Here is a 12,628-nt window from a genome sequence, read left to right as displayed (position 1 = left end):
CTGCCCAATTTGGGGAGGGTATTTTGTTGTTTCAGTTGTAGCATCTGTTTCTCATTTAGGAAGGAGTGTGTCCAGGGCATTATTATTGGTTTAGCCATAATCAATACAAAACCTTGAACCCTTACAGATCTTTCACACAGCCAAATCATGCCTGTATCCTACCATGTCTTTTCCAGTAATCCCTTTGCCATCCAGAGTATACTGGAAATGCCTGGGTATTTCAGATATCCCTATCAAGGGGAAGTCTTTAAAAGCAGTAGGCATTGTCAGTACACAGTTGACCATCCTACCTCTAAGAAAGCCGAATCTTCAGTACTACCAAGGGCATGAAGTAATGCTCTGCTCACAATACACAGTAGGGCTTAATTGTCTCCAATCTGACCCATGCTCAAGTTACTGTGTATTGTTATTTATTTTAACAGCAATCCTCACAACTTAGGGTTGGGCCTTTGTGTTATGCCATTTTCATTTCACCTGTATTTTGCCTGCCATAGGGAGTTGGCACTATCCCAACACATCATCTTTGCATGCAGAGATTAGGATGTGAGTACCTTTAAAGAAGGGAACATATTAAATATGTAGATAAAGAAATAAGCTTCATACCGAGCCTGAAAATCAAAGTGGCATTTTATTTTAAGTGAGTAGAATACTACAGGAGTATCATTTGGGTGTAGATAATTTGGCCAAGGAGTCACCTGGCACATTTGGAAAAATGCCATCTCTCACATTTCAGGCCATTTGATCGACCTGTTTAGAAGCACTCTGGGCATTCAGGTTACTCTGTATTTTCAATGACTTGATTTCAAATAGGAACATTATCATAGCAAGGAGTGACAGAGTGGTTGTCATGACTCCTATGGGGAACACATGTGTGTGGTGTTTCTTTATCAGGTCTTCTTTCCTAACAGGAAAATTGGGTGGAAAGTCAAAGGTGGTTTCGCCATAAAAATCTACTACATGGTTCCAGGTGACAGAAAGAACTGTGCAAAGGCTGCTGAGAAGAAGAATTAAGACAGAGCACTTGTAGCAGACGATCTGAATCTCAGGGACTGAGGCTTTGATAATGCTAACCCTAATGGTCGCTGAGCTAAATATTACAACCACAGGTTTTATAAACATCGCCAATAAAATCAGCTTCTGTGCACATCGAAATTCAGGTGAAATGATCCAGCTTGAGTTGACCGGACTGTGCACCAGAATCCTGATCACAGAGCCAGAGATCTGAAGCTCCTGATGGTAATAAGCTTCCCAGAGCCCGATGTACACAAGCTGAACGACATCACTGTCGAATTCCCAGAGGCGCCAGTATCGGCTGCCTGCAAGGATTATTCCAAATGCCGAAGACAAGAGGCTGCAAAGGAAGCCAGACAATCTGAAGATCCACTCTTTCACCCCAACACATCTGGAGATGAGATTGAACAAATATAGAGTCAATCCATGATTGTAAAGGAAGGGTGGAAAACAGAACTAGTCATGATTTATAGAGTATTAAGTACTCACAACTTTCTATGCTGTCTCAACATTATATTAAAGCTCTCTGTCTCTCTACCTCTGTCTCTGTCTCTCTCTCTCTCTGTATATATATATAAATATTGTTGTACAGACAATTTAAGTATATGTATGAGGTCTTAAAATCTCTGACTTTGGCAGGAGTTCCTATTGTAACATATTTTGAACTATAATTTCATAGAATACTTTAAAGGCTGCTGTGCTCCTATTTGATTAGGAATATCAATATTAGGAGATAAGGGTGAAATACCAGTTTGCAGTATCATTTAAGGAGGTATAATGCAAAATGGAACAATTATAAATCACTTTAATCAGTGTTCCAAGCAGAGGAAGGCTAAGTTATTATAGTGTATTTTTGCATGATAACCACAAGAGCACTTTAATATCTGTATATCCTGTAAAAAAACAAAGCAAAAGGATCATGATGTACATCTTATAGTCATCTACATCAGTCAAGAGAATTCCATACATCTATCAATATCTAAAGAATCTGATAATAAATTTGAACAAGAATGGAAAGTTAGCTAAGTTCATCAAAGATGATGGATCAGACACTGTCATAATTATTTAAATATTTTCCTAAAAGTGTCCATTTCTATAGAAGGGTATTTGTGATATGATGTAATTAAAATTAGCACAGACACAAACTTATTCTCTTTGTTCCGCAATGAGGATATAACTTGTTTGTAGAATGATGATTACCTGTTACATGTGAGGTGATGAGTTCGCTCCCCAAAACCATAAAACTAAACTCAGTATGTAAAAGATGAGGAATCATGAATATGTTAAGTTTGTATCTGCTATTTTTCCAATATTGTACCTTGAGAATATTGGCTTCATTTGGCTTTGACATATAAAGTAACCTGTGTTATTTTGGGTTTGCCAATGTCATCTTTAATACAAAAATTAACACTTCCCATTAATACTATGAGGGAACACATTTCCATTTTCTGTCAGTTCAGATCATTGAGTGTAACAAAAAGAAATGGGGAAAATCATGCTGAGAGGTCCTCATGAGTCATTTAGCAGAAAGTCAGAAGGCAAAATATGCGATATTCCAACATATTTTGATATTATTTTCATGTCACATGCAGAAAGTTGAGGAGCCAATAAAGGGGTTTCCTTGCCATGGGGCATCACCTATCAGTTACCTACTGTTACAATACCTTCTGTGGAATGTGATGCCTAAAAGAGGGAAGGCTGCAGAGGTACGACTTGGAAAGTACCTCAACAAGATGAGTTTGTATTTGATGGTGCCTTGGGTATCACCAGGGGCTATTTCTTGCCTAGGCATGTCTGAAGCAGTGGAGTGCAGGAGCAGTATTCTTTGAAGCAGAAATGAAAGCAGGGTGAACAGTAATTTTGAGTCAGAAAATTGAGCTATCTTTGCAGGATGTGGTACTCCCCTTGTCTGAACCTCAAGAGTAGATACATTTTTTTTTGTAAATAACTATGTAGAAAGCCTTCACACAGCAAATTATGTGTTTACCTTTTTGTGTTGGGGGTGAAGTGATCCATTTGGAAGATGACAATATCACAAGTCTTCTTCGAATTTACTGGAAATACTTGTCAGCAAGGGAGTCTCAAGGAGAGGTGACGCACCTGAGTGAAAGAAGGAAGCTCAGGTAGGTGTTCGTTTCTGCTTAGAACAATGCCTTGGGGACTGTCAAGTTCTCACAAACTCTTTGATTCACAGCTCACCCTTTACTTAGTTAGAAACCTACTTTAGACACTACAGGATACTGGTGACTCTCCAGTGATACCCAAGCAGTTATTATTCTCAATTTATACGTAGTGAAATACCAGAGACTCTCTAAATCCCACTCACAATCTTCAGTGAGTGATAAACGGACTGATATTCATTTGGATCTTCCTGTCACTTATGATGCTCAGCAGGATTTACTCAAATGGAAAACATATACAAATACACCCTAATCAACATTTCAGAGGTGGTTTTTGGCACTCTCTTTCCTAAGATAGTAGAGGTGATTTATGAAAACAACACAGAAAATGTAAATCCTTACCATTTTGTCTCCCTTTTAGGACACTGCGATGTTAGCAACTGCAAATCTAAAGAGAAATAAGTAACTATACACATTCTTATGTTTCCATGACTACTAGGTCTAGGTGATTGTTTCTGAGCAATGAGTGGGTTCCAAAGGGCATGATGTGCCAGACTGAAGCCTTTAAAATGAGTTTCATTGTTAAGAGAAGCTTTTTCCTTGAGAGATGCCTTCCTGCCAGCTTGGTTCCAGAGCCGCATCAGTCCCAAATAAACATACAGGAGGCTATATTAATTATGAAGCTGTTGGCCTTGCTTGTTTCTTACTGGCTAGCTCTGACTTAAGTAATTACCCCATAATTGTTTTGTTTTATTTTTTTTTGGTTTTTTTCCTATTTTTTTAATTTTATTTTCCAGTTTAAATTTATATGAGAAACAAGGTTGCTTCACAAGTCAGATCCAGGTCCCTCTCCCTTTCCCTCCCCTCCTCCCGTGCCCTCCCCCCAACCCCCCTCGTTATCCCCTCATTCCCCCAGGGAGGGTGAGGCGCTCTATGGGGGTGTCCATAGTCTGTCATTTCATATAGGGCAGGGCGTAGACCCTTCCCCAAGAGTTCAGGGTGAGAGTGCACCTCACATTGTTCTATGGGAGTCCAATGTCAGTGTGTATACTTGGGATGGGTACTGATCTGCTGCCCAAGGCTCAATAGATTACCTAGGCCTCCTCACTGACACCCAGAATCAGGGGGTCTTGATCAGTCCCATGCTGATCAAGTTGAAGAGTTAACCTTTGTCTGGTCAGCTGTTTCTGGGGGTTAAACCAGCCCAGTCTTAATCCCTTTGATCATCAGTCCTCCCTCTCTGTTACTGGCTTTCTTGAGTTCAGCTCAGTACTTAACCAAGGGAGTCTGCCTCTTCTTCGATCATCCACTAAATGAAGTTTCTGTTTCCCAGACTCTCTGGCCATAGGATTGTAGGCTGGCACTCCCCATATATGAGAGAGTACATGCCATGTTTCTCTTTTCGTGACTGGGTTAATCTAAGTATGTCTCTTACCGGAGAATAGTTCCGGACTCCTACCCCATGGCGTTACATCTCGAACTCTCTTGTGTTTCTCCTTCCCAGAATCCTCCTGGATTCCTAGTCCCACCCATCTAGATTCCTACTGGGCAACAGTGCTTTATTAACAAATGTACAGGACTTCCCCCATCATCTCCTCTTTTCTGTTTAAACAAAAAGAAAGGTCTTAACTTTAACATAGTCAAATTATATATAACAGAACAGTTATCAAATAAGAACATAGTTACAATATTTTAACAAGATTTAAAGAAAATATCATCCATCCCATCCTTGTGAGTCCAAAGTTCTATATGTATCTTTTATCATAACTAAGGAAAACTATAATTATAACTATCTATCTTCAACTCCATCAAAGACCACAGAAGGATAATATATAAACACTAGGATTGACAGAGATATCTTACTGCCTGGACAGTCACCCGAAGTTCCTCTGTAATGTTGGGGCATCCCTCTTCAGCCCATAGGCCACAATGTGTCTGGAACACTTCTCAGCAAAGCAGGAAATTTCAAACTGTCCATCTGCATCAGCAGTGGGTCAGTCATTTTTCTGTGTCCTGCAGAAAGTCTCGTAGACACTTTCATGAAGCAGGAACCTGTAAGACTGAGTTTAGCAGTCACTTTCCTGTGGGCCCTGCATGTTCAGTTTATACAGCAACAGTCAAACAGTCTAGGCAAGAGCAGTTTCTTGCCCAAATGGCTAATCTTGCCATGTTGAAAGCAAACTCCATAATGAGTTTCTTCGATGCCCATCTTCCTCTCAGACATAATTGGTGCTGCCAGGAGCAGACATTTCTCATTGTCAAGAAAAACCCTAAAACATTTTAAATGCCATTTTCTGAAGGTCTTTGAACGGTTTGAAGACTATTTGTCTGTCTCAAATACATCTCTATATATCTAGAAAACCTAACTTACCTAATTATAAATTCTATTATCATTAACTTTCTATAGTCTCTATTCAATTATGTATTACGTTTTAAAAGATCAGTATAAGCACAATACTTAATCAAGAGGAGAAATATAAGCATCACAAAATTGACCTTGAATTTGTATCAATAAATGAAAAACAATACCCATACCATAATTCCCCTTTTTACCATTAAAAGGAGATTGGTTGTGATCATTAACCAATTATAAACAATCCCATTTAAATAAATGAAAACAAAGATTTATAAACAAGATGGGAATTGGGACGTTGCTCATTCCAAACTGCTTCCTGCTGGAAGGGGGCGCTGTTCATACCATGGGGATCATGACAAAACTCAGAAACCTGTATAAGTCCTTATTTTCAGGATCTGTAAAGCTCCATCATCTTAGCTGTTTCAGTTGTTGGAACACCTGGTCCACTGCTTCCGGGGGTCTTGGTTCGTCAAACCACAGAAGCCTGGAAGGAATCTTCAGCTTTTCATTTTCTGTGGAAACATAAACTAAAACTCCTTTTCCGAGTAACATATCCTTATAATTAAATTTTGAAGTCAAGGCATTTTCAAAAGATATAAGTTGAATTAATTCAGCAGCATTTATAATCAAGTGTACTTTAGCAGTTGTTCTTTCCTTAGCAATGAAAAAATGTGGTTTATTTATTTATCTATTATTATTTTATTTCTTTAATTTTATTTATTTTTCTCTGAGACAGGATTTCTCTTTGGAAATCCGCCTACCTCTGCCTCTGGAGTAAATCCTACCAGCGTGTGCCACCACAACACCGGCTTTTGTATTTATATACCACTTTGCCGTTTCATTTTCTCTCTCAATCTCACGTATATTTTTAAACACATTGTAAACCTTTAGAGGTTTTGTTCATCCAAGTCTGACTTTACTGTAAATCTTTATGTTTTTCTGGCCACGTGTCTTATCTGTAAAACCGCGGCTGTTTTAAACTGCTGTCTTCCAAGATGGCGGGCGAAAGCGTGATTTCAGCTTACCGCCTCAGTCCATGCTGACATCCAGCAAAAGCTGCCACTTCCAGATGTACGTACAACTTTTAAATCGTTAGCAAAGCCTCTTAAAAGAACCTTGTTGCCTTTTTTTTTCTTTTAATGCCGAGTCAGGAAGACTAACTTAACCCAGCCACGAGTCTCTGCTTGCTGCTGACAAAACAGAGCCCACCTGAGAAAATGCTGCTACCAAAAATCTGTGTGTCTCTCCGTTCTTCTGTTTCTAAAATTCCTTTAAAGCTTTTGTCATTCTGCAGAGTCGGCAGGAGCTAGGAATAGGAGAGCTACAAGAAGAGTGGACTTGCCTACAACCAACAGAAGGGAAACCTTTTCTCACACTCACCAGGAGAGGAAGAGGCACTCTTTGGAACCCACTGCAAGAATGGATGGGAAGGAGACAATATGAAAACACAAGGAGCGACAGAAAAACCAATATGACACCGCCAGATTCCAGAGACCCTGTACCAACAAGACTGGAACACCCAACACAAATGAAATAGAAGAGAATGACATAAAAAAAAAACTTCATGGAAATGATAGAAGCCCGTAAAGAGGATATGAGAAAATCCCTAAAAGAGAAAGAACTAAAAACACATGAAATGGAGCAAAAGACAAAACAAAATTTGTAAGAATTGATTCAAACTGTGCAAGGGCTGACATCTGAAATAGAAACAATAAAAAAGCACAGTCTGAAGGAATGCTGGAAATAGAAAACCTGGGAACACTGTCAGGTACTAGAGATGCAAGAATAACCAAAAGAATACAAGAGATGGAAGAGAGAATCTCAGGTGTTGAAGATACACTAGGAAAATTAGATTCATAGACCAAAGAAAATTTTAAGTCCCACAAATCCCTAATGCAAAATATCCAGGAAATATGGGACACAATGAAAAGACCAAACTTAAGAATAATAGGTATAAAAGGAAGTGAAGAAACCCAACTCAAAGGGTCAGAAAACATATTCAACAAAATTATTGAAGAAAACCTAACCAACTTAAAGAAAGACATGCCAATGAAGGTACAAGAAGCTTACAAACAATAAATAGAGAGGACCACCCAAAAAATCACATCAACACATAATAATCAAGATCCCAAACATACAGAATAAAGAAAGAATATTAAGAGCAGTTAGGGAAAAGGGCCAAGGTACACATCAAGGCAAACCTATCAGAATCAAATCTGATTTCTCCATGGAAACTATGAAAGCCAGAAGGTTCTCTATAGATAGTCTACCAAAATTAAGAGTCCACGAATGTCATCCAAGACTGCTGTACCCAGCAAAGCCTTCAAACAATATAGGTGGAAAAAACAAGATATTTCATGAAAAAACAGATTTAAACAATACATATCCACTAACCCAGCCCTACAGAAAATTCTGGAAGGAAAACTCCAACCCTAGGAAGTTAACTACAACAAGAAAGACATAGGCAATAGATAATCCCACTTTACCACCAGGCAAATGAAAAAGTGGTGGAAATCCACATACAATTCCACCATCAACACCCATTGCAAAACAAACAAGGTCATTATTTCCCTCAATATTAATGGCCTTAACATGCCCCAAAAAAGACACAGATTAACAGAATGGATTCAGAGACAGAATTCCTACTTCTACTGCATACAAGAAACACACCTTAGCTTCAAAGTTAGACATTATTTCACAGCAAAGGGTTGTGAACAGATTTTCCAATCAAATGGACCCAGGAAACAAGCAGGGGTAGCAATCTTAATACCAAACATATTAGACTTTAAACTGAAATTAATCAAAAGAGATGAAGGAGGTCACTTCATACTCATCACAGGAGAAATCAACCAAGATGAATACTCAATTCTGACCATCTATTCCCCAAATACAAAGGCATCCACTTTCACAAAAGAAACAATACTAAAACTCAAAGCACATATAAAACCTCACACACTTGTTGTGGGAGACTTCAACGCCCCACTCTCACCACTAGACAGGATCACAAGACAGAAACTTAACAAGGATACCAAGGACCTAATAGAAGTTATGGCCCAATAGGCTTTAACAAACATCTGTAGAATACTCCATCCAAACACAAAAGAATATACCTTCTTCTCAGCTCCACATGGAACCTTCTCAAAAAACGACCACATACTTGGCATCATAGCAAACCTCAACAGATACAAAAAATTGGAATAACTCCGTGTATGTTATCAGACCATCATGCCTTAAATTTAGAATTCAAGAGTAACACAAATCACAGAAACCCTGCAAACTCATGGAAACTGAATAATACACTTTTGCACTACTCCTGGGTCAAAGAAGAAATAAAAAAGAAAATTAAAGAAGTCATAGAATTACATGAGAATGAAGACACAACATATCCAAACTTATGGGACACTTTGAAAGCAGTACTACAAGGGGAGTCAATAGCACGAAGTGCCCACAAGAAGAAAAGGGAGAATAGTCACACTAGAGATTTACAGCACAACTGAAAGCTCTAAATCAAAAAGAAGCAAACCTACCCCAGAAGAGCAGATGTCAAGAAATAATTAAATTGAGGGCTGAAGTCAATAAAGTAGAAAATCCAGAGAATCATCAGGTAATATTTTATAAATCTGTACTCCACAAAATTTAAAAATTTAAAGAAAATGGACAATTTTCTGAAAAATATTATTTACCCATATTAAATCAAGAACAGAGAAGCAATCTAAATAGTCCTATAACACCTAAGGAAATAGAAGCTTCTTCATAGGGATGCAGGGATAGTTCAACATACGAAAATCCATCAATGTAATCCATCATATAAACAAGCTGAGAAACAAAAATCACATGACACCTCACTAGATGCTGAAAAAGCCATTGACAAAATCCAACACCCCTTCATGATAAAGGTCTTGGAGAGATCTGGGATAACAGGGACATACTTAAACATAATAAAAGCTATATACAGTAAACCAACATCCAACATCAAACTAAATGGACAGAAACTCAACGCAATTCCTCTAAAATCAGGAACAAAACAAGGCTGTCCACTCTCTCCATACCTTTTCAACATGGTACTTGAAGTTCTAGCTATTGCCATACGACAACAAAGGGGGATCAAGGGGATACAAATTGGGAATAATATTCCTCCTAAATCATGAAGAAGAGGTCTGACCACTCTCTCCATATCTGTAAAATAATGTAATTGAAGTTCTAGAGAAATTAGACAACAAATGGAGATTTAGAGGATATAAATTGGAAAGAATGAAGACAAACTTTCACTATTTGCAGATGATATGAAATTTTACATAAGAGACCCCAAAAACTCTACCCGGGAATTCCTACAGCTGACTGTTCTTATTTAAAAGTGAAATCGAGGTTCTTCCAGCAGCATCAGGTAAACAGGCCAGCTTCCCGGCCTGTGCTCCAGTGCCAGCAGGTTGCCTGGGACCTGCACAGAGCTCCCAATCCCGGCGGGAGCCAAGCACCCCAGACTCCGGATCTTCGCTCACACCAACGAGACCAGGAAAGGAGAGGAGGCTGGGAGTCCAGGAAGGGGCTCTTTCTGCACCCACTAGAAGAAGAGATGGGAAAGAGACAATACAAAAACACAGTCAGCAACAGAAAAACAAACATGACACCAGCAGATTCTAGAGACTCCACACCAGCAAGACCCCAACATTCCAATGCGGACGAAGCAGAAGAGAACGACCTTAAAAGCACTTTCATGAAAATGATAGAGGCCCTAAAAGAGGATATTGGAAAATCCCTCAAAGAAATGGAAGAAAAAACAAACCAAAAAATGCAAGAATTGGAAGAAAAAACAAACCAAAAAAGGCAGAAAATTGAAGAAGAAATGAAGCAAAAAATGCAAGAAATGGAAGAAAAAACAAAGCAAAAAATGCAAGAATTGGAAGAAGAATCATACCAAAAAAGGCAGGAAATGGAAGAAGAAACAAAGCAAAAAATGCAAGAAATGGTAGAAAAAACAAAGCAAAAAATGAAAAAAATGGAAGAAGAAACAAACCAAAAAAGGCAGGAAATGGAAGAAGAAACAAAGCACATGCGAGAAATGAAACAAAAAACAAACCAAAAAATGCAAGAAATGGAAGAAAGAACAAACCAAAAAATTCATAAAAGTCAACAAACGGACGAACAGATAAACAGAAAATTGAAAGAAGCAATGCAAACACTGCAAGGGTTGAAAACTGAAATAGAGTCATTAAAAAAAACACAATCTGAAGAAAGGCAGAAAATAGTAAAGCTGGACAAACAGACAGGCACTACCAATACAAGCATTACCAACAGAATAGAAGAGATGGAAGAGAGAATCTCAAGTGTTGAAGATACGCTAGGAGAAATGGATTTATCAACCAAAGAAAACCTTAAATCCAACAAATCCTTAACACAAAACATCCAGGAAATATGGGACACCATGAAAAGACCAAACCTAAGAATAATAGGTATAGAAGAAGGAGAAGAAATCCAGCTCAAAGGGGCAGAAGGCATATTCAACAAAATCATAGAAGAAAACTTTCCCAACCTTAAGAAAGACATGCCAATGAAGGTACAAGAAGCCTACAGAACACCAAATAGAGTGGACCACAAAAAAAAATGCCCTCGCCACATAATAATCAAGACCCCAAACATACAGAATAAAGAAAGAATATTAAGAGCAGCTAAGGAAAAAGGTCAAGTAACATATAAAGGCAGACCTATCAGAATTACAGCTGATTTCTCCATGGAAACGCTGAAAGCCAGAAGGTCCTGGATAGATATTCTACCTACACTAAGAGACCACGGATGCCAGCCCAGACTACTATACCCGGCAAAGCTCTCAATCACTATAGACGGAGAAAACAAGATATTCCATGACAAAACTAGATTCAAGCAATATGTGTCCACTAACCCAGCCCTACAGAAAATTTTGGAAGGAAAACTCCAACCCAAGGAAGCTAACTACAACCAGAAAAACATAAACATTAGAGAATCTCTCTCTACCAAAGCCAAAAGAACAAAGGGGTGAAATTCCACACATAATTCCACCAACAACAACCATCGCAAATCGAAGAAGGATGAGCAACCATTGGTCATTAATATCCCTCAATATTAATGGCCTTAACTCACCCATAAAAAGACACAGACTAGCAGATTGGATTCGAAGACAGAACCCTTCCTTCTGCTGCATACAGGAAACACACCTCACCCTTAAAGACAGACATTATCTGAGAATTAAAGGTTGGGAAAAATTTTTTCAATCGAATGGACCCAAGAAACAAGCCGGGGTAGCAATCCTAATATCTAACAAACTAGACTTTAAAATAAAATCAATCAAAAGAGATGAAGGAGGCCATTACATACTCATCACAGGTGAAACCCACCAAGAGGAAGTGTCTATTCTGAACATCTATGCCCCAAATACAAAGGCATCCACATTCGTTAAAAAAACATTATTAGAACTTAAATCTCATCTAAAGCCCCACACAGTTATAGTGGGATATTTCAACACACCACTCTCACCACTAGACAGGAATACCAAACAGAAACTCAACAAAGAAGCAAAAGGGCTAATAGAAGTAATGACCCAACTGGGATTAACAGATATCTATAGAACATTTCATCCACATAAAAAAGAATATACCTTCTTCTCACCACCACATGGAACCTTCTCAAAAATCGACCACATACTTGGCAACATATCAAACCTCAGCAGCTACAAAAAAATTGGATTAACTCCATGCATCTTATCAGACCACCATGCTTTAAAATTAGAATTCAACAACAACACAAATTGCAGAAAACCTACAAACTCATGGAAATTGAATAATGCTCAACTGCACCATCCCTGGGTCAAAGAGGAAATAAAAAAAGAAATTAAAGACTTCCTCGAATTCAATGAGAATGAAGACACAACATACCCAAACCTATGGGACACTTTGAAAGCAGTGCTACGGGGGAAGTTCATAGCGCTAAATGCTCACATGAAGAAACAGGAGAACAGTTATACCAGAGAATTAACACCACAGCTGAAAGCTCTAGAACACAAAGAAGCACACTCCCCCAGGAGGAGTAGACGCCAGGAAATAATCAAATTGAGGGCTGAAATCAATAAAGTAGAAACCAGGCAAGCAATACAAAGAATCAACACAACGAA

The 12,628-nt window shown here is 38.5% G+C and overlaps 1 protein-coding gene across 1 annotated transcript; it reads right to left on the bottom strand.

The window, feature by feature from the left end:
* Positions 1–626: 626 nt before the first annotated feature.
* LOC121139813 lies at positions 627–3,594 on the bottom strand. Its single transcript, XM_040743808.1, has 3 exons — positions 3,534–3,594; positions 2,999–3,111; positions 627–1,402 (listed from the first exon to the last, which is right to left on the bottom strand). Exons 2-3 carry the CDS (start codon positions 3,025–3,027, stop codon positions 730–732), a joined length of 702 nt encoding a protein of 233 aa, XP_040599742.1. The 5' UTR covers positions 3,028–3,111; positions 3,534–3,594; the 3' UTR covers positions 627–729.
* Positions 3,595–12,628: the final 9,034 nt, after the last annotated feature.

Source organism: Mesocricetus auratus, unplaced genomic scaffold, assembly GCF_017639785.1.
Source record: "Mesocricetus auratus isolate SY011 unplaced genomic scaffold, BCM_Maur_2.0 Super-Scaffold_100003, whole genome shotgun sequence".
Classification (NCBI taxonomy): Eukaryota; Metazoa; Chordata; class Mammalia; order Rodentia; family Cricetidae; genus Mesocricetus; species Mesocricetus auratus.
The sequence above is the reverse complement of the archived record's forward strand: the minus strand, read 5'-3'. Positions and strand labels throughout refer to the sequence as shown.

Bases quoted from the DNA above. Each gene is read 5' to 3' on its own strand.
- LOC121139813 (XM_040743808.1), bottom strand. From the start codon at position 3,027: ATGGATCACTTCACCCCCAACACAAAAAG. The intron at 1,403-2,998 runs GTAAACACATAA...TCTCATCTCCAG, and splicing joins TTCACCCCCAACACAAAAAG to ATGTGTTGGGGTGAAAGAGT.